The 26,524-nt window shown below is 40.3% G+C and overlaps 3 protein-coding genes and 1 long non-coding RNA gene across 23 annotated transcripts in view; all 4 read left to right on the plus strand.

Moving 5' to 3' along the window:
* LOC143371373 (uncharacterized) overlaps positions 1-16,698 on the plus strand; it is a 208,323-nt gene extending 191,625 nt beyond the window's left edge. Inside the window, exon 2 of the long non-coding RNA XR_013086007.1 lies at positions 14,678-16,698. This is a non-coding gene — a long non-coding RNA (uncharacterized LOC143371373). The remainder of the gene's footprint in view (positions 1-14,677) is intronic.
* LOC143371204 (uncharacterized) lies at positions 2,522-5,680 on the plus strand. Of its 2 annotated transcripts, none has more exons than XM_076816156.1 (10): positions 2,522-2,902; positions 3,030-3,174; positions 3,271-3,660; positions 3,727-3,876; positions 4,197-4,439; positions 4,642-4,789; positions 4,862-4,942; positions 5,020-5,175; positions 5,244-5,316; positions 5,421-5,680. In XM_076816156.1, exons 2-10 carry the CDS (start codon positions 3,040-3,042, stop codon positions 5,617-5,619), a joined length of 1,575 nt encoding a protein of 524 aa, XP_076672271.1. In that variant the 5' UTR covers positions 2,522-2,902; positions 3,030-3,039; the 3' UTR covers positions 5,620-5,680. The 2 variants fall into 2 exon arrangements, with proteins under 2 accessions (XP_076672271.1, XP_076672272.1); XM_076816157.1 differs by having other exon boundaries at positions 2,529-2,902; positions 4,865-4,942.
* On the plus strand, positions 6,273-16,698 carry Ap-1sigma (AP-1 complex subunit sigma-2). 3 transcript variants are annotated; one of them, XM_076816486.1, is made up of 6 exons: positions 6,273-6,437; positions 7,064-7,242; positions 8,091-8,199; positions 8,464-8,601; positions 13,083-13,177; positions 13,325-16,698. In XM_076816486.1, the coding sequence occupies exons 1-5, from the start codon at positions 6,435-6,437 to the stop codon at positions 13,140-13,142; spliced, it is 489 nt and encodes a 162-aa protein (XP_076672601.1). In that variant the 5' UTR covers positions 6,273-6,434; the 3' UTR covers positions 13,143-13,177; positions 13,325-16,698. The 3 variants fall into 3 exon arrangements, with proteins under 3 accessions (XP_076672601.1, XP_076672603.1, XP_076672602.1); XM_076816488.1 differs by lacking the exon at positions 13,083-13,177; XM_076816487.1 differs by lacking the exons at positions 13,083-13,177; positions 13,325-16,698 and adding an exon at positions 12,019-12,754.
* A 1,522-nt stretch (positions 16,699-18,220) lies between these two features.
* The window catches only part of LOC143371539 (diacylglycerol kinase theta), a 28,227-nt gene continuing 19,923 nt past the window's right edge, over positions 18,221-26,524 (plus strand). For 6 of the 17 annotated variants that reach the window (XM_076816800.1, XM_076816803.1, XM_076816807.1 and 3 more), the window contains exons 1-3: positions 18,223-19,623; positions 25,950-26,029; positions 26,371-26,473. In XM_076816800.1, the coding sequence (XP_076672915.1) occupies positions 19,488-19,623; positions 25,950-26,029; positions 26,371-26,473 (319 nt within the window). In that variant the 5' untranslated portion in view covers positions 18,223-19,487. Of the gene's footprint in view, positions 19,624-25,949; positions 26,030-26,370; positions 26,474-26,524 lie in introns of all 17 variants that reach the window. The other 11 variants (XM_076816811.1, XM_076816812.1, XM_076816813.1 and 8 more) reach the window with 4 other exon arrangements.

Consider the following 26,524-nt stretch of genomic DNA (forward strand, 5'->3'; position numbering starts at 1 on the left):
AGAGGCGCGCCTTATCGAACTGACCTGGGCGCATCCTTCGCGGCTGATCCAAAGTCGAGCATCCCCAGACGGACAACCGAGCTGGTGGTCGTTCCGACACGACGCCGGGGTCTCGGTTAGGTCGGGCGAAGTCCCGAAGCGTTCTCCGTGACGGGGTGGCTTCGAGCCTCGGCGTACCTACTCATCTCGCCGGGAAGGGCGTACCCGCGACCGCGTTGGCCTGTTGGTGACGATGTGCCAGTGTGCATGCACGGCGGTGCGTCTGTCCGACCATGTACGCACATACAGGGGCTGCTGCACGACTGGCTGCCGGAATTACCTATCTCCCCTGACCGTGGCCATGCTACCCGTGGAATCACGGGTCGTTTTTCAACACGACGGTGGGTGGGTTTGCCCCCCGGAGGTGTGGGCGACGCCTAACACACGTACAGAACTTCCTAAACGGCCGCGAGTCGGCGTAGCTATGACGTCTGGCGGAGCGGTAGCAACGGCACCGATCCTCTCTTGTTCGGGAGCGGCTGTTATTTTGGTCAAGTAAACTGGCCGGACCGTTTGAACTGTTAATTGCGATGCTTCTCGATGCAGGAGGATCCTCCAATGAGTTGCATGAGCACAGACGCGGGTATCTCGTGTTCTGTTGAGAAGGAACGTGTGTGCCACTTCAATCCCTTACCTGGGTGTGCAAAAGAAAATTTTCAACGCTTCCCAAAGAGGCTTCTTAATGAGTGCTAGCGATTTCTATAGGGAACAGTCAACCCTTAAGTCTCGAGGACATGTACTCCACCTTACAGAACATATCGTACTCCTATCGGCAACGTAAGGTGCCATTAATTGATCCTACAAGCGAGCGGGAAAATTTTACCACACAATCATCTCCAGCTGCCCCCCCGGTTACCGCGAACAAGCCCTAGGATGAGGTTGTAACCATCGCTACGTGGAGGTTTAGTCAGGCTATCGCGCGATGTACACCACTTCTTCGGTGTGGCTGCTGGTACGTTGACCTCGAAGAGTGGGGTGGTATAGATGAAGAGGGGTCGGAGGAAGGTGACAGGGTGGGGAATTCCAACGGGCGACTAGACGGCCCGGGGACTTGCTGGCCGAGTGGCTGACTCGACTATAGTGGGGTAGTGCTAGTTAGCCACGGGAAATGCGGGGGCGGCTCCGGAGGCCACGTTGTCAGACGAGCGTTACCACCGTGTCATTGGTCGACTCCACCCCTGAGACGGCACAGGGGTGCAGCTCTATGTAGCAAGGGGTGATGGGCGTTTCCAGCACGCCCATTCGACGACGGAAGAGTGCCAGGATCACAACGACCAACCGCTGCCTGGAGATTAGACCGACGTCGTAGGTGGCTGCTGGGGGTGCGATGCCATTTGTCGATGTGGTGTTACGCCGTCGTTTCTTCCCGTCCGGAAGGTCTGTGGGTGGGGAGGGCTGGAAATCGACATGGTGGTGCGAGTTGCGGTTTCAGCGAGAAAGAAGGGGTGGTAAATGTTAATGCAAAGACACTCGATCCACGACAGCCCCCGCCAAACCCTTCAACATTTTACTCTGATTCGAGGAACTTCCGTCGAGCATCTGATATCAATGTCTTTATTCCTTGCCGTTTTACAAGTGTAGGAGCCTGGCGTTTTCACGATTAATCTGATGGGTGTTTCAGTAATGAAAATGTATCTCTGTAAAAATTTCAGTTAAATGATAAGTATTAATTACAGTATGCTTATCGTGTCTTTTATAATATAATTCCTTTCTGTGTTGCACAGATCTGATTTAAAATAATAATTAATTTGAAATATGTGTATTTAGTAAGTGCATTGATTTTTTGCTTCGTTTATTAAAATTAACAGTGTTCGTTATACGTAACATTGGAACAGGTTTAGAACTTGGCGATAAATCTAAACATTTCAAAATATTTTTCACATTACTTCTCTATTCAAGTAATCATCACAGAATAGTTTATCATTTTTATCCCTTAGGATAAATCAAATAGTCCTTTCGTGCGTTATCGTCATATGGTAAGGACTTCTTTTAAATGTACCTACAGTTGATAATATTTTACCAGTATTGCCATAGACGAGGTATAGGATTACCTATACTGAATATCGCCACAGATCAGGTATAGGTCCTATACCTCGTCTCTGCAAAAACGATAAAGACGGTTGCAACGCGAAAATGGTGAAAGGGCTCGCGGGACCTTTTGAATGATAGATATACTTTACATCCAATTTAGCGTAATTATAAATTATACTAACAAATTAGTAGGAGTTCAACTTCGAAACATTCCATAATCTTTTTCAAATCTTCTGCAGCAATTTGTTATCGTTGCAACGTATCAGCAGGAATAGCGTTTTGAGTTCTGTTTCACTGTTGTTACATAACCAAAATTTCGTCACCGTAAAATTAGATAATTGAACGATGTGGCCTAGAAAACTGATTCAGGTGCATTCCTATGTATCGTATAGTTTAAAGAGAAAAATTTCTACTCGAGGAATTTAATATATTCTTTCGATAATAGGCTATTATGCATGCCATATCGTTCTGTGCTGAAGAAAGCCAATTTAAATAGAAGATGTCGAAAAGTTTTTTCGTAAAGCATTTCCTATTTTTCACTTTTTATAACGATTCGATAGAATTGCAGATGATCGTCAGTGCGTAAAGTAAATATTGCTGTTTCTGCACAATGATTCGAGAGAATAGAGAGAGGCATTGGAAAGATTATTATGTGTAGTTCTGAGAGCTTCGAGTCGTGCACATGAGAATCCAATCTTAATGGAGTTCTTTAGTCAATGGCTAAGATCACGGGGCAGACAGAATCTAACCTTATGATGGAATTGGTTTTGATTATTCCAAAACATTAAATAAAATACCCTTTTATTTCATTAATTGTTGTTTGATAAGCTAAGTAAGTTGAGTAGTTTATGCGTTGCCCCTAAGGAAACCTCGACAAACTTTATTGGCACATGTGAATTATCGTATCGTGTAACGTCGTCGTTCTAACCATCTACAATTCTACAAATGTAATGTTACAGTTTGACAACAATGCTACAATTTAATACAACTATTTGTACTATAACTGCTCGGTTCACGCCTCGATTATATTGGCGGTTTACTGCATTATTTGCGACAAGTTCAACGCAACCAGTTGCAAATGAAACCGTCAACACTGCCGCTAAGGTAAAGTCTGTGAATGCACGCGTACGATGCTGCACGATCTCTTACAATTATCTAAAAGTCTTTCGCTTTACTAACAACTAAATTCATTTATTCAAGCGGAATCGCCGGCTAACAACAGCCATATCGATGAACGAGGAGCAGCGCGCTAAGTTCAACGAGCTAAAAGCGACAGTAACCAGATCCATAAAAGTAGAACCTTCCATTGCTTATAAAATTCAGAATGCGCAGAACGTGCACGACCTCTTGGATCTTATAAAGATGCCCTACTTATCTCAGAAAGATATTTTGAATGTCATGAGTACGATCATAAATTGGATACAGAAAAGTAACACCAATGTGTCAAGTGTTCAGAACGATAAACAGTTCGTATGTCTCGAAGAGCAACTTATAGAGAGTAGAAAAGCAAAACATGTGGCAAGTAACGATGTAGAGGAAGATGCAGATTTCTCTGAATACATGGATCTTTCTACGTCCATGATGATCCAGGTATGGTATTGAAATGATTTCCTTCAATTATCCTTGTGCATTGTATTGACATCCTGTTTAATGTAGGAAGTGTCTAAAATGAGAACGGAGAAGAATAGAAATGTGAAATTAATAAGGTTCTTGTTCGACAATATCCTCAAGTACAATGAGATGCTGAATATTGGACAGTGTTCGAATCTAGTGTTCAGTATGTGTGCTTTAAGTTACCCGGACAAAGTAAGATCGAAATAATGTTTGCAGTTCGAGCAGTGGCGGATTTAAGAAAAAAGGCCCAGGTGGCAAACGTTCTGAGGGGCTCATTTGGGGGGGGGATGAAGAGGTAGTTTACTGAAAACGGGCTAAGTGTAGTAGTACGAAAAACTGTAGTGTTTGGATAAAATCATAATTTTTTTTTTTGGTCATGGGGCCCTGCGAGGGTCCTCTGTGCAGGGGCCTAGGCGGCAACTGCTCAACAGCCGCCTTGTTAAATCCGCCACTGAGTTCGAGTAAAAGTTAAGCAGCAAACTAGCGGGAATACGAATTGAAATATGTTGCAGAGGTTACTCGACAAGATTTCTACGGACGTGAAAGTAGGCGCTACTAAAGTGCAGCAAAGCTCGCTGGTTTCTATAATAAAATCTATGGCGATGCTCAGGTACAAAAACGAAGCGTTCTTAAGCCACATAAGCGAGCGTATTGTTAATTCTAAGACTCTACTTGCACAGAAATATATTACGAATATCTTGCAATCGTTTGCGTTATTAGGTTATGACACAGCAGTAACGAGAATGATTATAGAGGTACGTAAGTAGAGTAGCCATTATCCAATGTTAATTAAAGGAATGTCGATTTCACACATGAGATTTCTATTATAGTCTGATTTTCGAGAATTGAGACCCGAGGCAGGTCCCAACTCTCGAAAATCAGACTATAATGCGATCATCCGTGTAACTTCCGTAAAGGAAACTTGAACACATCGAATTGCTATATTTTTGTAATCAGAGATATTTGCCGGATTTACCGAGAAGTAAATTTGGAACCGAAGATTGGTTAAACTTTGTCTGGGCCCTAGCCATATTAAAGACTGTACAGCCACATCATCTTGAGTCTGTATTAAAAGATACGTTTATTACAGAACTTATGTCTACAGGTTAGTGTTTTACCATGCGCGTCAAAATATTAATCATTATACTGGTAATAGCTCGATGTTCAACTTTTACAGCAGATGTAGAGAAGAATGCACCGAAACAATTGAAATTATTAAATCTCAGTGGCGTCGCGCGGTATATCAGGGATTACAATGGCAAGCTACAATAAATTTACAGTTAAAATACTAAAAATAGATGATTTCTAGGTATTCTAATAAAGTATTATTTATAGGTCCCTTACTTAATGACTCGAAGATACCATACATAGTGAATTCACAGACGAAACAGAAAGAATTATATACAAACACGCTTCAAGATACATTAAAAATCATGTTGCCTGAACGTTCATTTACAATGAATGTGAATACAAACATGGGCTTCCTTGTGGGTGCGTAGAAGAAAGTTCGACAGTACATGGTATCGTAGAAAGCGCATAACAATTATGTAATATTTCAGACGCCGAATGCTGCGTGGATTCTAATTTCAAACCTATCGACACAAGTACAACTGAAAATAAAAACTTAAGGAAGTAAGTGTGCGAAGTGAATCTAAGCAGATATTGTTTTATAGTAGTTACATATTTAAGCGAAGTTTAATATCGTGAAACAAATGAATTGCATAATTACATTTCAGGGTAGCTATTATGTTGAACGACTACAGCAGCTTCTGTCTAGAAAGCAACGAATTCGATGGGATACATAAATTATATGACAAATTATTAAGACACAATGAGTACCGTGTGTTAAATATTTCTTACAAACACTTCGGTATAGAGGATAAAATTCTTAAACGTATGGACGTTTTAAAACGCCGTATGCAGTCACTGAAATGAACATGATTTAGTATTATGTAATATTTGATAATTAAATAAACAAAAAATGTACACAGTTTAATTATATTCACGGCTCGTATTTATCGAGATGTATCGATTGCAGTAAGATGTTTATATTTATTTAATCTTAATGATCATGAGATACGGAAACTAAAATATTAAAGCATTAACACTATGTCATAATTGGCGATTTTTGCAATCGTATAATGTCTCCTGTTGAAATAAACTGTTATGTGTCTTTAGTTAGTACCATCATTAAATATCTGTGATTTGTAATTGATAGATTCTATTTTTACCGTCGAGCTATAAAAATACCTGGAGAGTGAACAGAGCAATGGCGGCCGGTCCGAGAAAGTGGGAAGATAACGGGTCAACCTATCTCTGTCTTACAACAGGCTATGGATGCATAGTACATGTGAGTGAAGTTACCCGCGCACACAAGACACAGATAGTACAGATAGAAAGGGATAATAGGAAGAAGTATAGGTTCACCCGTTATCTTCTATTTCCCTCGGACCGCTGTCGCCTCTACTTCTTCCCACTGCTGTTCACTCTCCAGGTATTTTTATAGCTCAATGATTTTTACATATTAATGCTAATTTCATAAGTTTTTTAAAAAGAATTTGTTGTGCGTGTGACGTCATCTTTTACGTTAACGCCATCTGGACAGAACAGCAACTAAAACTAACCTTTCACTAATTACCTACACCCATCAAAGTCGAAGGCTGAAGGTGGTTGAAGCAGGCTTTGCATATCGTGATTTGGGCGGAGTGTCTAATTTCGTGGTTATTTCATTAAGAAGATTTCTTTTGACAATGGTAAGTGTTTATTATTCGTCTTTCTCAGCGCGTGTATGAAACAGTAATAACTGTATTAACATGTCACATCACACAGTACGTACAGTGGCGGACGAAAAGAAGTTTACAATTTTTAAATTCTCATAACTTTTTTAAAATTGGTCCAAACAACATGAGTTTTTTTTTGAAGCTAGAAGGATTATTTTGCTAAGTGACGTGTTTCGTCGTTTTGAAAAAAAGTGCAATTGATCGGAATTTAAACTTTTTTTGTGAGCCTGTAATGAAAATTCAAAAAACCCGTTTGTAGATCGAAGTAAGTTGTATACATGCCTAAAATTTCATCAAAATCGATTAACGATGCTCTGAGCTATAAACGCTTAAAGATCGCAGAATAAGTTCGAAAATCGCTGATTTCGGGAAGCTTAAAAAACATTTACTTTTTTTTTGGCTATTCCGACCAGTTGCATTTTTTTTCAAAACGACGAAACACGTCACTTAGCGAACTAATCCTTCTAGCTTCTAAAAAAAAACTCACGTCGTTTGGATCAATTCTAAAAAAGTTATGCGATTTTCAAAGTTGTAAACTTTCTTTCGTCCGCCATTGTATACTACAAGTGTAATGGACAGTGTTTAACCTTTTTTTTCAGATGCAATTTATGTTACTATTCAGTCGCCAAGGAAAGTTGCGTTTACAAAAATGGTATGTGGCCCATCCTGATAAATTAAAGAAGAAAATTACTCGAGAACTGATTACCACGATATTGGCACGAAAGCCAAAGATGTCGAGTTTCTTAGAATGGAAGGATGTTAAAGTAGTCTACAAAAGGTACATTGTAATTGCATAGTCTTTCATCGTACAGGGTATTTTATAACTGTCGGTGCAACTTAGAAATTCAAGAGTCCATATGAAACTGTTTATAAGAAGAATGTCTGTATATTTATCAAGCATTATTAACAGAGGCTCGTGTCTTAATTAAGGTTGGGACCAGATATAGGCCGGGGAGTTTCTTCAGGGGTATTCTCCCACCATACCGCTTGCCTGCCTCGGTATTCCTCTTCTCAATGTTTTCTGACTCGCTCTCCCTTTCGCACAGCAAGAGTGAGCCAGAAGTGGTGGGGATAGTGCCAAGCTCCTGATGCGTAGGCCAAATCGAGCTATCAGCATAGAAATACACACATCAGAATAGGTGTGTGCATTAGCTCCGAAAAAAAACGGGAGTTTTCTGGTCCGAAGATTGATTCTTTCTTGATAGCTTCATCTTGTATTGGTCTACGCATAGCTTTGTAACACTCACAACTATTACGCTAAGAATAAATAACAGCCTACGTTCAGGCAGAGCTGAGCAGTGCTCCCATTACCCCACCATAGTTCAATATGTCTGGTCCTGACCTTAGTTTTGTTACAAGGTACATGCATTTAGGCTCCTAATTTTTATATTCAGTAATACAAAATAACACGAGACTTTCAGTTTTAAAAAGTTTCAATTCAGTAGCTTAAAAATTATGGAAATTATTGTTTATTCTACTGTATGTACAAAAGTATTATCATTATATGTGCATAGCAAAATCAATAATTTTTCTTGAAAATAGAAACCAATATGAAAGAATCTGTGAATTCTAAATTGTACCACTAGTTATGTTTCAATAAGAAAATTAACACCGCACGTTTTTCAGGTACGCAAGTTTATATTTCTGTTGCGCGATAGAACAGAATGACAATGAATTACTGACCTTGGAAATTATACACCGTTACGTTGAGTTATTGGATAAATATTTTGGAAGCGTAAGTATGAAACTTGACTTGCTCGTTAATTATGAAATTATATAATTAATTTCCATTTCGATGTAAAATTCAACTTTGTGATATATATTTTGCTTGCAAAGGAAAGTTATACTCTGCTTTGTGCGTTTATCTTACGAATACAAATCTCTCGTAAAAGGCATTAGCGTTATAGAAGTTTGCAATTAAACTCCATGCCCCTTGTTTTACTTTCCTAACGTCGGATCAGTGTCTTTAATACTAATATCAGCTTTAATGTGTTAATAGGTATGCGAATTAGATATAATATTCAACTTTGAAAAAGCATACTTCATCTTAGATGAACTGTTGGTTGGCGGAGAAATTCAGGAGACTAGCAAAAAGAATGTGTTAAAAGCCATCGCAGCTCAGGATTTACTACAGGAGGTTAGTTATGGGGATGTACCCATTGAGTTGTGACTTGTCCTTTCTAACGACACTATAATTTTTGTTTATTATTCTGTAGTAATATAGCCGAATCGTTTTAACTTATCTAACGATCGTTTGATCAACCTTCGGTTTTAAGAAGGTCGACAAATGATCGTTTTAATTGTCTTTACTGGATTTGCATAATGGATATTATATTAGTCGTACCTAGGAGCTTATTAAAACGATTCGTATTATATATTTAACTTTCAATAGTTGGTGTGTAATATCCTTATCGGAGTAATCAAATTTACATTGGTCGAGAGGTACATACAAACCTCTGTTATAATTTGTATGTGTAGCATGTTTGTAGCCCCCTTTATTCCAGGTAGAATAATGTGGTGTTATAGATATACAAAGAAATCTCTATTATACTCGATGGTTTTATGAACTTTAATGCAGAATTCAATGTATTATTACGTGTATAGGTTTATATAAAAGTATTTTATACATTAACAATTTCAAAGACACGCGGAGATAAAGGTACATATAAATGTCTATTTATAGATTTGTGCAAGGGTAGGGAACATTTAAAACTGAATAGATTTATAGCAGTAGTTGGCAAGGTACTTAAAACGAGAATTTTTGGTTGAATATATTTATTACAAAGATATGATAGATCGAACGTTAATGTAAGAGCTGCCGCCACATTATTTTAGTGCCTGGCGAAAATGGGTCGTAACGACACTTTGATGTCCATTAACAATGTGTAATATCTAAATTGCATGATGGAATGTATCTCTTTTAAGTTGAAATTTTTTATAGCAACGTGTTATCGTATCCTTTTACACAATACAATATTTTTCAGTCCTTTGTTTCATGTCCTATATGTATATATTACGTACGTTTATATTTTGGAAATATTCTCGTCCTTTTATGCAATTTTGTTTCAAGGGATTTTTAAATGATTATTTAACACGTGACGATCGTTGTTGTAATGCTTGGTTTAAATATCTGTAGTATAAATCCTATTATAGATATAAATAACACGTATATACAGTGGTTAGTAATACTTTCTGTTATTACTAATCATCGATATATTTGTCATTTCTCTTTTAATGAAAGTAGAACGTGAAACTATTATTAATGTGTAATTGCATAAAATACGTTGTGTTGTCCAGGCAGCATGAGAAGTATCTGCTCATTCTTTTCAGTGATATTAAGTGAAATGTCTACTTAAACAGGCAAACGTAGATGTAATCAATGTTTGAAAATACCGTGAAGTGTTATTCTTTTTTTCTTGTAGCTAATGCTGTGTGCATAGGATGCTTATATGCTTATTCTTTAATTTAATGTGAGTGGGCTTACATGTGTTGTGAACCTCGATTTTTATAATGTACGCAACAGCATATCTATAGTGACAAACTTAAATCTGCAAAAAACTGTTGCCATATTACATTCATGCCGAACATTACGATACGATCGTGTGCTCGGTATTGTGATCTGCGTCACGAACATAACGACAATACGAGTATACTTCCATTTTGAAAGTTCCTTTATAATTTAAATGATTAGTCAAATTAATTATGCCATGTGATTACATAGTAATTAGTTATTTCTATAAAGATAAGTTCTTGTGATGCGAGTAGACAACATTTTATATTTATTAAAAAGGTAAAGAACTTTAGAATTATTTAAATAAAATTAATACAAAATATTGCTAGCAAAATCGTTATTGCAAAATGTCAATTGGAGAATTACTTTTGGAAATGGAGCACAAACAATTACAGAACCGTTAGAAAATATTTTTTACTTCAGCAAATAGGATAACATGTTCTACTTATCAATAATAATTTATACGAATCTTGCATTCACTTAGTGGTTTATTAAACGAATTACAGAGATTGATTATATTTTGGGTTTTACACAAATATCGGAATTTTAACATCTTTTCAAGCGCGCAAAATTTCAGTTCGATACTCGGTAATATAAATTTAAAGTTAATTATATATACTATGCAAATAAGCATGTAGACACACTCTCGCTGCCGAGATTGCTGCTGTTTCGGAGAGTTGCATTTCATTATTTTAAATATTTTCATTCAAATTAACTGTGTACACAGAATTGAACGAGTGGAAGTAAATAAGAATTTATTTCAATTTATTTCACTATAAGGCTTATATAAGACATGCTCTCTTAGAACATAGACAAAAGTTTTACTCTTATAGAAGAGAAATAAAAAATATAATATGTACTCAATGTGCCGTCCGCAAATTTAATCAGCATGGTCTTTTTGTAACAACTATGAGATTAAAGTAAACACTTAGAAGCTTTTACATGAAATTGAAAGTGTTAAAAAATTATATTTCCAGAAACAGTGGGAAAAACATAGTATTGAATGTTTGTGGAAAATATATCCAAGTTTATATACATAATATGTACTAAATTTACATTTTCTGCAGCATTTAGATAGGCTAATAGGAGAAATCTTGAAATCTAGTCGCTAATGATGTTTAAACGTACACATTTTTATGAAAACAGTGGAATAATAACTTTTTAGCTTGGAAATGTTAAATCTATTCTGTTTATTTTATTAATAGAATTGCTATATGATTGTCATACTCTGTGGCAGTTGTATTAGAGAGATATAATACTATGGAAATGCTGTTGTTTATAAGTAGTTGTTGAAATGTATGTATATATTCTCAAGTTACAATAAACATTAATCACTGTCGATTATGCCTATGACATAATTTTATGTTACTGTTTGTGATCCACGCAATACTTTGGACAACATTTATAAATAAGTTCCTATGATTCAAAAGTATGCTTGTGCGTTTGTTATTTTCGAAGCAGGGTTTAATTGCATGGAAGCAATATTTTTATAAACTTAGATGGAGTATTTACGTGTCTTATTCTCGTAAGACACCATTTATCGAAAGGATAACATACCAGACAATGAATAATATAGTTTACAGGTGATTTTAAAGTGAAGTTTCTTAGTCATGTTCTGTTAGGTCATGAATACGACAAGATATTATATATCACTTTTACTTAAGCGATGTTCAATATTTGTTGGAACATCCTCTGATATTTTGTGAGTACTTATTCCTGAAGTACACTTAGAGAATAAATGCAGATTACATTTATGTTAAATTGCTACCCTGTACGGTGTATCTTTAATTAGGCAATACAATTACGCTTGCTATGCAACACAAATGTTATACTTTGCGTTTTGTATGTTTGATTTTGTTTAAGTGTTAGTTGAAACAGGATAACAAGCTATGTTATAGAATGAATTCTGAATCCATGAAATGTAACGAAATATTTGGTACAGTAAAATTGAATAAAATTCAGCTCATCATTATTGTTCCATAACTAAGGACACGTGGAGAAATACACTAAAGATTAGTTAGAATATTTGTTTGTTTGTGGAAGGATGAAGCTGTGGAAGGTGCCCTGCGGGAGATAGGGCTTTTGTAGGTGCTGCGTTCTTGCATGCCCTTCATGGCCAATCTGACAACCCACATGAATCAAGACCCGGAGCAGGCTCGCCCGCTGCATGATGCCATCATACATCTCTACTTTTTCTATAGTTATCGAGCATCAATTTTTTACTTGTCATTGACGGCCCTTACAAATCTAGTATACAAACTTTAGTATATTTTTATATAGGCGATTGCTATGATACATATATATATAAAGAGAGTAATATATATGCATATATATATACATATATATATACACATATATATACATATATATGTATTAGCTCGTAGAAAATTCTTTCCGTAACATAATTGCTTCTCATTTTATCATTCAGCAGTATAATAGCTTCAAAATAGTTTAGACCCGTACTATGGTAATAAACTTTCACGTCTTTAAAACACATCATTATTTATGTGTGGATAGAATGCACAGAAATATTCGAATAGCGTTTACACAGTTTCCTATTGCATAAGAGATATCCCCCCTTTATACTTTGTATAGTTCTCTTTGTATCTGTGTACTCGAAAGTATTTATTTTAGTATTTAATTAGAGATGAACATTTGAAGGTATCACTTTTGTATCTGTATATGTGTATATACATAAGCGGTGTCAATTTTTAATGTTATGATTCTAACACAGTTAACAATATCTGTAATAAATGTATACAAAGGAATTTTTGCATAATTGTACGCAGAATTGTATATCACCTTCTCCATGTAATTAACTCACAATCAGTACGTGCGACCGCATCTACTGTATCTCCCGTTTCAGGTTTTAATAAGACACTTTTACAACCGTCTCTGCCTAAAGTAAAAGCGTCACTAGAACACTTGTTCGTTCGCTGCTCGTTAGGGAGGTATTATCGTTGAAGTCGATCAAGTTTACAATATGTGTACACCCATTTACCTATAAGCGCAAAGACATTCTGTACGTAGCATGCCACACAGACATTACATTGATTGATGCTTAAGCATTACAAACCAGGCGATAAATGAACATGTGCTTTCTGCAGCTTTGTGTATCCATACAAGTATATCTCAATTATATGAAAAGGGTTCAGTTCATCATTTGAAGCTGCATCGAGGAGATTACTTAATTACAAAGTAGGTACGTGTACACTTATATATTTTCATTACTGTATACTTGCATTATATGATAAACTGCAGCATCAAAGAAATTGATCCCTCTTCATATGTACATAGATGTGTTGTTTTATGTAAATTCTGGTTTGACGTTATCACCTGTGTGTTTTAGGAAGAAACTCCGCAGGGATTCTTCGAGGACCACGGTCTGGGATAATGTTTCCTAGACAATGTATCCAGCTTTATACGAGCGTCTATCCTTACGTCGCTACTCCAACATTCCAGAATTACACTTACCGTAAGCCGCATCGAGTATAATTGACAGTATAATGTTGCAGAGATCTTAATAAATCAGAATTAGGTTTCTTAACTAAATCACACAAATAAATAATTATAATTACATTCTAAAACACCAATATTCAGATCTAGGTAAATTGCTTCTCTATATTGTTGAAATAATAGCGGTACTATGTTACATATATATACATATATATATATATATACACTTGTTTTTTCGTAATGATGAATTATTTAACCCTCTATACATATTACTTGTATTTCTAAAGTAGCACTGAATTTATTGTTAATAGATATAGTTTGGTAGTTTTACGAGGAATATGTGATTCTGCTGTGTTATATATTACATTTAAAGAAAGAATTGCATAGCAATATTGACTACATATTGTTGTTCGAAACTCAAAAATTTAAAAGATTTATTCTTTTGAAATATATATGAATAACAGTTAGCGGAGTTATTGGCTTTCACATTTTAAAAGCTACATATTTACAAATAGTTAAATACACAAACAGTGCTTTAAAATATTTCTCTAATAAAAGCCATAGTATTATAGTGCAATATGGCGAAAGAATATCTTGTTTTATTTAGAAAACGAGTAGAAGCATATGCTCTGAAATTACAATTGTTCCAGAATCTAATTAAAAATATAGAAGTTGATACATCGAGGGTTAAATAATGAACGTTCAACAATATCGTCACTATTACGTATATATCCATCGAGGTGCTTATCAGATTTTCACTTACATCTAAGTTTCTTCTACCAAACTATTACACATAAGTATTACAAAATTTACCGTGCATTAGTAATCTCAAATCGGTAGTTATATTTTTACATTTTGCGTATAAATAATTATTAATGACTTTAGCAATCCTAAGTGTACCACTCAGAAGCAGCTCTGTCGTTCAAGTACAGATACAATTTAAAGAGAAATAAAAGTTTCATGTTCCTCAGGTAGCAATGCATTACGGGAACAGCTGACATATTAATACACTAGTTAGAGTTTGAATAATTCATTTTATATATCTATTGCAGTTGCGAGCAACTTATTATTAGAATATTCAATTATAATAGAGAAGGAACGACTGCTAAGAATGAAAATTCCTTTTTAAAAAATTTATGTAGTTAGATGCTCAATTCCATTCTATTGCAATTAAGTATTACATACAGACAGAACAATCGAAGTTTCTACATAGTTACAGGTTTACAAGATAGTTACAGTTTTATAGCTAAGACAGAGTTTTATGAATCGCTTTAAAACCACAGTAATAATTCCAATTCTCGCAGAATAAATGATATTACCAGCCACCATTGACTTACTTCTATGTATTGCAATAATCTCAATATCAGTCTGCGATTATATATCCTGATAACTGAGCGATGGTCGATTATTGACGAGAGGTAATGGAAATTTCTGTTGCAGTAATTAATCCGTGCTCGATTCTATCGCTCACATTATTGTTACGTATTACCTCCGAAAATGCAAGACAACGGTTTGGTTTGAAAGAGAAGACGTAACAGTATCGCTAATATTTATAGGAACGTCACGTAAACTATTTACGAATTTAAATACATAATTTACTCACATGACAAATAAGTCGAGATACCTAAATGCTCGAACAATAAAAGCGAAGGTCCCACAAGCTGGCAAAAATCATTAAAAGTCAACAGGTTCTTCGTAAGTTCAATATTTATAAAAAAACTGAAAAACACTTTGGATAAACAAAATAGAAAAGAGTAAAGAGAAGAGCTGAAGCTTAATAATCAAAAGGAACCTTTCATTATTCCACTTTTGCGTTCCCTCTTTCAAATCAAAGGGCTTTTGTACGACCACATTCGTATATTTTTAAATAGTTGACCATAAGAAAACAGAAAACATTCCCAGCGAAAGGGAGCGGCGTAAGTCAGTCCCACGTCACAGTAAAACGTTGATATATAAAGCGTGTAAAGCACAATTGTCCGAATGATTCGACTTAGGCCGTTCTTATTGTCAGTAGCTTGCGGCGAAAATGTTCCGTTTCGCATGTCTCACAAATGTACTGCGGAGATGCCCGTCGACGATATCGATTCCGCTAAAATATGCCCAGAAATAATTCGGTGCAGCTCGTTACGAAAATATCCATGTTCCTGTTAATTGTCGTTATCATAGACGGAGTAGTTTCGCGATGCTCTGTCGCGTTCATCATTCCTATACGTCTGGCGAAGCGACGACGAGATCGATATTAGAAGAAATTTACCCAAGGACAATAAGTTTAAACAATGGTTCGTTGAACGTTCGTTCATAGTATCGATACAAGTGGAACACGAGAAGCGCGTGCTATACATATCTGGAGGAATATCTATTCGCTGTCTACTTGCTTTATAGTTTAATGTAGAAACGTAGACAAGTCGAACGCGTTATCCACGAAGGGTTGTTGGACAGTTTTGTATTGATTTTTCGGAACCACCACGGTATGGTCATTTTGTAATCTTGCGAGGCTTTGAAAAGAGGCTTTCGAACGGTTACTTCCCTTCTAAATCGAAACCGCAAGTTGGCGAATGTTAATCAAACTCGAGCGCGTCTTTGAAGTCTGAGAAAATTTACAGTATTGTGTAAAGTGTCTGGGCAGTGTCTTTAAATAATAAGATTGGGAACGAGGGATCACTCGTTTATATAGATGCCTTAATTCTAACTTTCTCGTTGAAAACTTTGACCAGTAATGATGTTTAAAGAAACTCGACTACCGGCTGAAGCATATCGCCCAGACATTTTCAACCCCGTTTTTATTTTGTATCTTTAGCGAGTAAACGCTGACACTGTTTCACCGAGACGAATGTATAGTTTTAGGGAGACGGAGAAATGGCTATGTTTAGGCGAGGTATCTCGAGCAATTGCGTTTAAATAATCAATAAACGATGGTGCACGTGAAACACGAATATTCCGCATTACTTTTCCGTGCTTCGAGTACTTACTTTTGTACACGTATATATATTTTAGATACTTATCGCGCGTGGCGTTCGTCAGATTCTCGTTAGCTTTAACATTCACACACTGAAGTGACTATCGTGCTGTCCTTTCGTGCAATCAAAATTAGCGATTAAGTGCGCGGATTTGTTAGGATGCCTGCGGTGTACGCGTTTATTAAACGAAATTAACGAACGATGGCAGCCAGTGTTAAGCACACGAATATGTATCACGATAGTTATATGAATGTTGTATTGAAAAGACGATGCTTTGTGCTCCGTCCATAATAAACCATGTAATGTAAAAGCACCACTTGCTGTCTTTCTCAATTCCACAGATATTCTTCCGCGGAGGGTGAACTTTTGTCGCGCTACCGCCCTCCAAAGTAAGTACAATTTAATTCAGTGTTATGTTTGTCTTGTTTAGTAATCGCGTAGATTTTAACCATACGAATGTTACTTTTCTAGTCGAGGGCGCGGACATCTCAGAAACACCACTAGGGTGCAAGTGGTGTAGCTGCAGACTGTAGTCTACGATGCGCCCGAAAGAATTAATGAAACGTGAAGACTGTGCCATAATGGACCGTGTAATCAAGAAGAGCGTGGTTGCAAGCGACGAAATAAATCGAAGTGTGGTATAACAATCTTCGGCAGAGACCTTAGTTTTCAAAAAATATGATTTTAAAGTCGGTAAAGTCTCGTCATTAATTATCCTATTTTCAGTTTCTTTGCTTTAAAAAACTGAAGCTTAATGAAATTTGTTGATATTATACTAGAAACTGATTCAATCTTCCGTACAGTAGTTACGTTAGAAAAATTGTTCCAACGTAAATGCACATTGTTCACTGATTTCCCCGCGACGCATTTTACACTTAAGGGATGAATTTCATGGGAAAATGTTCTCTACCCCTTCTGTTAAGAAAAGTTTATGCTCGACGGCGCGGTACAGTGTCCTATATATTTCGCAAACTAAGTTGATGTATAGACGTGCATTAAACTATTGAATGGGAATAGCAGCATGCATTTCCCTCGCCCCCTTCCGGCATTGAAAAATCCTATACACCGTCCGCGTCAAGATTTTCATCATAGATGTCTGCGGAACGTATTGTCAAGCACGTAATTCAAGGATTCATGCAACATCGAGCCGATGGCTGACAATAGCGTCGCGAATAACAATGTTGCATTATTTAGAAACGCGGAACGTTAACTCACTCAAATCGTATTTGGTGGCAAAGACGGAGTATCAAAACTCTTCCAAGACGCACACGTGCAAATATCAATTCTCCACATCGGTTATTGAATTTTTTTCGAAATAGTTACTTAAAAAATTTCTTTCTACTGAGATTCATATTATATTACCAAATCCACTGGTTTAAACTACCAGTGTAATCTAAAATCTTCGAAATTCCTCCTGCTAATTATTTCTCTCATAACGAGATAGTTGCAAACTAATCAAACAGGTACCCACTATACATAATCCCCTTTCTTCTTCATTCCACCCCTCCAAGTTCCCTCATTGGTATCGCCATACCAATCAAACTAAACTCGTTTAAAGAACCTGAAGCATAACATTCCAAGCCCCTCCCACGCCAAGTAAATCGATACTTTATTTACCGCCGAGTACAGCATTACGCATAGAAAAGCTGAAGCGCGTTCCGTCTTGTTTCGATTTCAAGAAGAATCCCTCTCGCCTCGGACCGACAAGCCTACCCGTCGAGCGATTCGCCGCGGAATGGTCGTTGCACGCATGGGGACGTAAACGCGTTGCGCGGGAGGACCGCTGCGGAGGCGCGTCGATGCGCGAGCAGAGAGCAGCGTCGACGGCTCGTCGTCGCTTTGACGTCGCCAAGACGAGTCCGTAGCGTGGGGCGCGCTGACGTTCATTTCGAATCGTCCGCTGTTGCGTTTCCCTCGGGCGTGAGTGGTGTACCCTGGACAGTGGGCAGCTAGGTCTAGTGGCGTGTACGGAGAACGGACGCCGACGAAGCGGCCACCACTGCCTGCCGAGAAGCTGCATATCGAGCTACGCCAGAGCAGCGGGGTGGAGCGGCGCCGTCGCTGCGCCCGAACTGGGCTCCGAGACTACGGGAGGTCGCGAGGCGTCGCGCGCCGTCCCGACGTCGCCTCCGTCAGCGACGATACCGGACGACGATGCCCTAGTGCCCGAGTCTTCTCGCTAGTACGAGGCTCCAGCGAGGACCGAGGATGTGACTGGACCCGGGAGCGCCGACGTGCCTGATCAGTGAACACCCGGGAGGCTACTACTACGACCATTCATCTTGAGCGTTACGAGTGATGCCGCCGGGCGCGATGAGGAGGCTGGAAGAATCGTGTGCACAGCCGATCGCGAAGTTTCGAGTAACTTGACCTGAGCCGGATAAGTGGCCGTGTTGAGCGCGCGAGGGTGCGCTCCGTGGTGACGTCCAGAAGGGAGCAGATAAGATTATCGGGAGGGTGCGAGGTGGTAGGAGCGAACGGGAGAGGAGCAGGAGCGCGACGGTACCGAAGGAACCCCGCTAGGACGGGGGCTCCCTCGTGTAAGCCCCCAGCTGTCCGGCGTGCGCGATTCCGGCACTGTACGTCGGTGGTGACGAAGGGCTGATGTCAGTGCGGCCACTCGGCGCCCGCTCCGTGGCTCGGATGCGCGAACGCGACACCCGCATCGTCGTCGTACCGCGAGTGAAGCTCCCGGCGGAGGCGGAGGCGGCAGTATCAGCGGCCGACGACGGTGATGGTCAGCCGCGGGCGACACACTGGTGACTGCTGACTGTGCTGGTTGACGATTAAAACGCGCGACATCTTGGCCTCGCTAACGGTGCCGTGGCTGCCTCTGGTCGGTCGGTCCTGGGAGCGCACAGCTTTCGGGAATAATGCGCGTTAGGAACGTGACGCGGCGACGAGGACGACGGCACGACGCGAGGGACCCGAGCAGCCAGCCGCGGGTGCAGCTGCAGCTACGCAATTATGTACGCGTACGGTTTCGAGATCACGTAGTGGCTGCCGTGTTGTAATTATGTTGTCATCGACGCGCGGCGCGCCCTGTGTAGCTTCACGGTGAGAATCTGGCGTGAGCGGTGCCGCGGTGGAACGGGGAACATGGCGTCGGTCTCGGCTGAGACTCCAGCCAGCCATGGGCACAGCTTCAGCAAGAAGACGTTCCACAAGCCGACGTACTGCCATAGCTGCACGGACATGCTATGGGGCCTCATACAGCAGGGGTACATCTGCGAAGGTAGGTGCCCACCCATGCAACCCCTGTTACAAAGCCCCGTTCGCTCCCCGTTCTTCCTCTCGCGGGCTCCCGAAATCCCGAATGCGTGCGGAGCATTCGGTGGAGGACTTATCGCGAAGTACCGTGGAGCAGAATTGCATAGCTTTGGATGAAATCTAGCGTAAGGAGCAGGCGCTTTCGACGGTCGCACCGCGAGTTTGGTGGTCGGTCGGGTTCACTCGAGGCCTGCGCATCGATCCTCGTATTCTGTGAACGGTCCAGCTCGCTAGGTCCTGTAGGAGCGCGTCCAGCAATTTCTTTTTGGAGGTCAGGTTCATGGAGGCGTTTTGGAAATGGTCGGAGGCGAGCGCTGATTTTAGGGGGTTGATGGAAGGCGACGCCAGTCCCTGACCAGCCTCAGGATCGGGAGGGGAAGGGGCCAGTTTTTACGGAAAAACCGCAAGGCGGTGGGCTGATCGATATGAGCGCGTTCGGTAACGAAATCGAATACGCGCCGCGTTGCCGCCGGCGTACGCTCGTGTCCCGCCTTTTCACGGGCTCCGGAACCTTGGTCGGCGTGCGAAGTCGGTGCTGGCGGACCTCCAGGAATGATGAATGGCAAGTGCCCATTCACCGTGTAGTCTACGGCGGCACGTTCACGCAGAAGCCGCCAACTGGCTGGTTTCTTTCGATCTTTCACAATAGACTCGCTGTCTGCGGCCGCGCTCGAAAACATTCTAATGGGGGTCTCGCGGTGGACAGAGGATCGGGGCGAAGGGAATTCGGGAGATTGGATCGACGAAGGGGGTGGAACGTTTCCCGTGGACTTGGCGCCAACTTGTCTCGGAACCGTCGTTCCTGCGTTGCGTGCAGCCGCACTTTACATACACGCGATCGCTCCTCGCATATGCTCGCTTTCTTCGCGGGCATGGCACCGGAGAATTAGGTCATCGCGAATTATCGAAAGACACCTTCCCTGGAAGCTCAACTACTCGTCTATTCCACGTCCAGATATTTGTTAATTGCCTCAGACTAAATCAATCACAATTCAAAGCTGTCGTGATACAAACCCTACACCCTCCGCGACTGGACGCATCCCTTGGACTACCCCCGACGAGCAAAGCCCGTTGTCTCTTGCTCGTCTACGAGGCTTCTCGCTGGTCCAAAACCCACCATCTTTGGAGCACCGATAACGGAGCGCCACATTTCCCACCCCCATCGCGATTTGCGCACGCTCGCGTGCTGGAGTGTTTACCGCCTCGCAGCCACGACGGCTGAAGCGAATGAGAAGAAGACAATACCTAGAGGGAAGCATATCGGGGTCTCCTCGCTGTCAGCCCACACTCCTGCGCCCCCTACCCATCCCCCAACCCCCTCCGCATTACCTGTTGGTCGTTCTCGAGGCATCGCGTTGAACGACGTCCAAAGGGTCTCCCTTTCGGGAGCGACGGGGCCTGCGGAAATTCCAGCAGGCTCAACAGTTGTGGAGAATCGAGCTGGCGACATATAGGAGCGGGCTCGAGGCGAGGGCGCGCGCATCGAGCCTTTTCACAAGCATTGATCGCAGGGGGAGGGGAGGGTGGCCGTTGTGGGATGGCTCGCTAGACTCTGGCAGAAGGGGTGAGAGGGTTAGCTTGGTGACACCGCGGTGGGGGAAAGGGTGAGGGGACAAAGAGCCCTGGGTTGAGGAGCAGAGGCCGTAAAGGATAAGCATCCGCGAACGCTTTGGAACTTTGTATCGTCTAATCGAACGATCGGGCTCGCGAATCGAGCCCGATTGCCCGGGAACTTCGAGTTTCGGCTGCTCGGGGGGAGACACCGGGGGCGCGCTGGTGCGCCCTTTAAATTAGGGATTGATCCGCTCCGAGGGCTCCAGACGGTGTTTTGTTTTACAACCGGTAATCCCGCGTCTAATTGGGTCGAAGGGATAAAATTTCCGGCACGCCAGAAGAGAAGCACGTAGGTGTTCTTTAAAGGCAACGTCTCCGGACGGAGGAGTGGGTCTCTAATTTCGAGGAGTATTTCCAGGCGCAAGGTGTTCCTCGCGATACATCCGCGGGGCTTCAAGGAAGAAACGTCAGCGGATAAAACGCAGGGACGGCTGTAGCAGGCGACGTGTTCTGTATGGAAATGAAACGCTCGCTCGAAATTTGTCCCAATTTACCAAAATACATCGTTATTCTTGGCACACCCCGTAGACCGATGCGGCGATCCTCCGCGGCTTGCGATGGTGGTCGCTCAAAGACAAAACCCGATTCAAATTGGCCAGAAATATCGCTTTTAAAGCGAACACTGCCGCCTGTAGAGCATTTAGAACCGTCGATCTGGAATATCTAGAACACGCAGGCATATCGACGCGTTGCTGTTCAATACGCGCGCCTGCCAACGAGCTTTTTCATTCCTAGAATACACGTGTACATCAAACGAGGCTGTTCCGCGGAAAATCCAGCCGGGCTCTCCCGGTGGCAGCCGGTGATACGCTTTCGTTTCACGTTGTTTCCTTAGATCTCGCCTTCTTTATTTGCGCCGAGACGCGCTCCGAGATCACGGCCACTCGAGGAGACGGCCAACCGCAGCCTCCCGGTAAACCTACGAACGGAATCGTTAAGAACCAATGCGTTCGAACTGGATTGCGACGAATATTCCGAATACTTCTAAGCCGGATATCTTAATTTTAGCACTCGCTGGGACTTTGTGGGACGATCGATTCGCGACGACGGCTCCACGGACCTGGAGAGATCTCTAGATCACTTCGGAAGAAATCTGGCAGAGACAACTCTGTCCCCCTTTAGTTTATATTTTTTTTAAACTGATTAATTAGATGAAAACGAGTTTTTTTTTAACTCTGTGCGGGATAGTGGATCAGGATGGAGCAGTGTTTAATTTCTTCTTCCTCCTCTTTTTAAGCCGCTGTATGTAAGGGCACTCGCCAGAACATTCGTTTATTTTCCATGCCTTTTGTTCGGAAATATGTGTATATATCGCCAGACGAAGTTCGAGAATTTCGAGCAAGGTCGTTCAACTTATTAATAGTCGTTCACCTCGTGGGCGTCCGAAAAGAAATTTATGAAGAAAACTTATGAAGAAGAAAACCGTCGGGATAGCAGAACGTGTCTTCAAGGCTGGCATTATTTTTAGCAACCCGGAAATAAAGTGTAGGAGCCGCGGGACGTGTGTCGCTTTACCTGTTTCGATAATTGCTGAAATTGACGACGCTATCGATAGAATCGGGATACTGCTGCGTCCACCGCAATTTTTGAATGATTAAGGCGTTGCCGACTGAGGATATTTTGGATTTAAAGGAGACCCTTAAGTCGAATTTGTATCACAGTCGAGCCTCGAGATTTTTCAAGAGAAATATCGTTTTATAAAAAATGGAAATTCAATAGAAAGTGTATAATATGATAATGTAACGGAAGATGAAATTCAAAGAACTTCGTTGATTTATTTGAAACGTTCCTGAATGATTTATTCGTCAAATTGTTATATTAGATAATACGAAAAATTGGTTCTTACTCGTGCCACGATTGTCGTAGTTATCCAGTTATTAACTAGGAAGGGAAGGGCAAAGACCGAGCAGCGAGTTGTCAATTATTTCTGCTCCCTCTATTTTGCCCAAGTGTTGCTTTGCGAAAAGTGTTGGTGGCTCGTTATTGTCGAGGAAAGATAACAAACGAATCGTAAACTTCACAATGGAGTACCAACTCTGAAAGCCACGATGCAGGAATCAGAATAGCGACCGATGCTGCACTTCCGTTGCAAACTTAGCGACTGACTGTCAAACTGTAACAGATCGTAACTTTTCGACACAAAGAATGAATGCTGGGTGTTAAAACAGGGGCTCGGGACTTGCACAGCATGTAGTACTGGCTAAATTGAATTAAAATTGTTTAGCCAACTGTGCCGAAAAATTAAGTTTATCAAAGTCAGAACTGATATTCGATTTCGGTGATGGGAGTGACTTGATTTCTTTTCTTCATTGCTTATAACGAATAGACAACTCAGTAGCTTAGGATATTTTTAACTGGACGTTAGGAAACAGTTGTTTAATGGTTCCTTTTCAATTTCCATACAGGTTTCTGAACGTAATTTGCTTGCTCATTCGAGAACTCCTTGTCTGTGCATGGCAGGCGTATTCTACTTGTCGAGGCGAGACAGTCGTGGTCTTTATAATTGATAACATCATTAATTTATAACATACAGTGATAATTTTTAACTAATTATATTTATTAGGTGCTGCTGTTAATCATGTCCACTTATTTTACGATATAAGAGTATTATTTTTATCGCTAAGGAAGCAGATAAGTCAGCGACGTTAGTTGAAGAGAAAATTCGTTCTAAGTCTGACAACATTAGTTTTTTACCTGCGTTGACTAAATATATTTTTAAATAGTGAGTACTACTATGCTTTCTATGTTTCAAACTGAATGTTTAGAATCTTGAATATTTGTACAGAAATTAAATCAAAGAATAGAATTCAGTCTGACATTCATTTCGAAATTAATTTACAGTTTATCTAGCGGGGTTCCTGAAATTGATATCTTCCCAATAATGACGAATGGTAAAGTGTTTTAATGCAGCGAAATGTTAAATAAAATGTGCTATAATGCACGTTGATTCAGGTACGCCAAGGAAAAGTTTGTTTCGCTTATTTTAAGCCCTTGGAATCAGAGCGTGAAACCCTGCGCTACTTTTAAACCCAACAGGGACTAATTGTATAGACATATTAAATAGTTGAATATCGGGGGAAAAAATCAATATTACGTAATGAATAGTCTCTGAAATTTCCTAGTTGTTCGACGAATTTTTAAAATTCAGCTTCTCAAAATATTCGAGAAATATTATATAAACGTTTCTATAATATTATATTTCGAAATATACATGCTATTAAATGCTGAATATCGCGAATTAATGTACCAAACCAGGAATTTATTTCGTGCGTTGCATTTAGTGTACATTGATAAATGTTGCATCGCTGAACATTGAATCAGTGAAAACTCAGATACTATTAAATTTATGGTTGCGTTTTCTTCACTATCATTCCCGACGCGAATATCGATTTATTGACCCTTAACATGTTATTTACGAACCCTTTAGTTTCCACTAATATTAATAGCAGATACGAGTCGCAAAACCTTTTAGAACATATATTGGCTCGCATCGATATTCCATTAGACGTACTATTACACGGAGCTCATCGGAAAATGTGATTTTATAATAAGAACACGTTGCGCCGCTAGAAGCACTGTCATTTCCATCGTCGTCCATCGCCATAAATTACAGGAAAATTTTGTGGGACAATGCTTTGCACGATGGATTAGAAATAACCACATTCAATTTGAACACCTCAATTTAGAATAATAAAAGGGACAAGGAAAAGAAGACTCGTTTGATTTAAATTGCATATATTAAAATTTCAAGAATGTACCATTTTGACAAATAACAAAAAGAATTTCTAACGATACTAGCGCTCATACGCCACACAATATAATAAATATATCATCGATACAAGAGCGCGTATCACTCTGTACTATTTAAACAATTATAAAAATATCCACAGTTTTAAGTACAGAATATTTTTTGTTGAATCCTGTTACGGTTCCCTCTCACGTAACAAGGTCTAATTACTTTGAGCAGTGTAGATAAGCGTGAATTTTCCTGAAGGTATGGAGTCTGCTCATCGACTTCTAATCAAGGAAAGGAATGCATTAAAAAGACTAAAGGGATGTTCGGTTACCCGCACCCTCCAATTTTTGTTGAAACTGTGCAGGTTTGTGGAGAACCTCGATAAAAGTATCAGACAATTTTTCGCTTGTGCAGGTTTTCGGTTCGTCAGGGTGAAAACACCCCTTAAAGGTTAATGTGCGATTTCCTCCTTTCCAGTGTAGTAAATCTACAAAAATTATTAGAATGAAAACTTAACGCCTCTTTATGCTCTACAAAGCTGGGTAGTCGAATTGTTTAAAATTTGTAATTTAAAACAGGAAATTGTTCTGCACCACAAATTTTAAACAATTCAGCTACATAGTATTATATATCCTAAAAAACGATTCCTTTATAACAATTTTTGTATATCTTCTGTAGTTTCCAAGATAAGCTGTAAAATAGAAAATCACACATTAATCTTTAAGGGGTGTTTTCACCCCGCAGAACCGAAAACGGGCACAAAGGAAAAATTGCCTGATACTTCTATCGAGGTCTTCTACGAACCTGCACAGTTTTAAAAGAATCGAAGTGTTCGGATAACCGAACTTCCCTTTAATAGATATTCCTAATTTATGGACAATTATTGTGTTGCGCTGCACAGGTCGGCTGGGAATTCATGTGTTTCGCATTTCCTGTTACAGTTTGCAACTTCGTGGCGCATGACCGCTGTCTCAAGGCCGTCGTCTCTCCCTGCTCCAGCATCGCGGCAAGCCTCATTAAGGTGAGAATACCCTCCGTTTCTGTTCTCGCCCCTTTTGTGCCAGCGTGGATGAGCGAAATTCTTCCCTGGCGACCTATATTCGCGCGCTGGTGAGAACACTCTGCTACATAATGCCCCGACTGCGTTCAAAATTCGGCTCGCAATGAGCACCGATTCGTTGCCATTCTCTGTGTCCTTTTTAATCCGATTCCCCTGCTTATATTTCCCCCGCGCTGGGAATGATCAATTAGTTACGTGCGTAATTTGTCTTTGAAGTGGAGGAATGGTGGTGAAAGCGAAGAGTTAGGAATGGTGGTTATTTTGCAAGAGGTTGATAAAATGGTACTTTTTTATGGTTGCAGAACCCGGTTGCACACTGTTGGTCCGAACAAGTACATCGTAGAAGAAAATTCTGCAACGTCTGTCGTAAACGGCTCGATGATAGTTTGTCCATACACTGTGAAAGTAAGTTCGCCTGTTGTAACACTTCTTTTCAAGGTATTTACTTAGTGGAAG

The sequence above is a fragment of the Andrena cerasifolii genome, chromosome 7 (assembly GCF_050908995.1).
Source record: "Andrena cerasifolii isolate SP2316 chromosome 7, iyAndCera1_principal, whole genome shotgun sequence".
Classification (NCBI taxonomy): domain Eukaryota; kingdom Metazoa; phylum Arthropoda; class Insecta; order Hymenoptera; family Andrenidae; genus Andrena; species Andrena cerasifolii.

Coding starts and splice junctions, on each gene's coding strand:
- LOC143371204 (XM_076816156.1), top strand. CDS start 3,040: ATGCTACAATTTAATACAACTATTTGTACTATAACTGCTCGGTTCACG. Junction 4,440..4,641: donor TAACGAGAATGATTATAGAG/GTACGTAAGTAG, acceptor TTTTGTAATCAG/AGATATTTGCCGGATTTACC. Junction 4,790..4,861: donor TACAGAACTTATGTCTACAG/GTTAGTGTTTTA, acceptor CAACTTTTACAG/CAGATGTAGAGAAGAATGCA.
- Ap-1sigma (XM_076816486.1), top strand. Junction 8,200..8,463: donor TGGATAAATATTTTGGAAGC/GTAAGTATGAAA, acceptor ATGTGTTAATAG/GTATGCGAATTAGATATAAT. Junction 8,602..13,082: donor CTCAGGATTTACTACAGGAG/GTTAGTTATGGG, acceptor TGCTTTCTGCAG/CTTTGTGTATCCATACAAGT.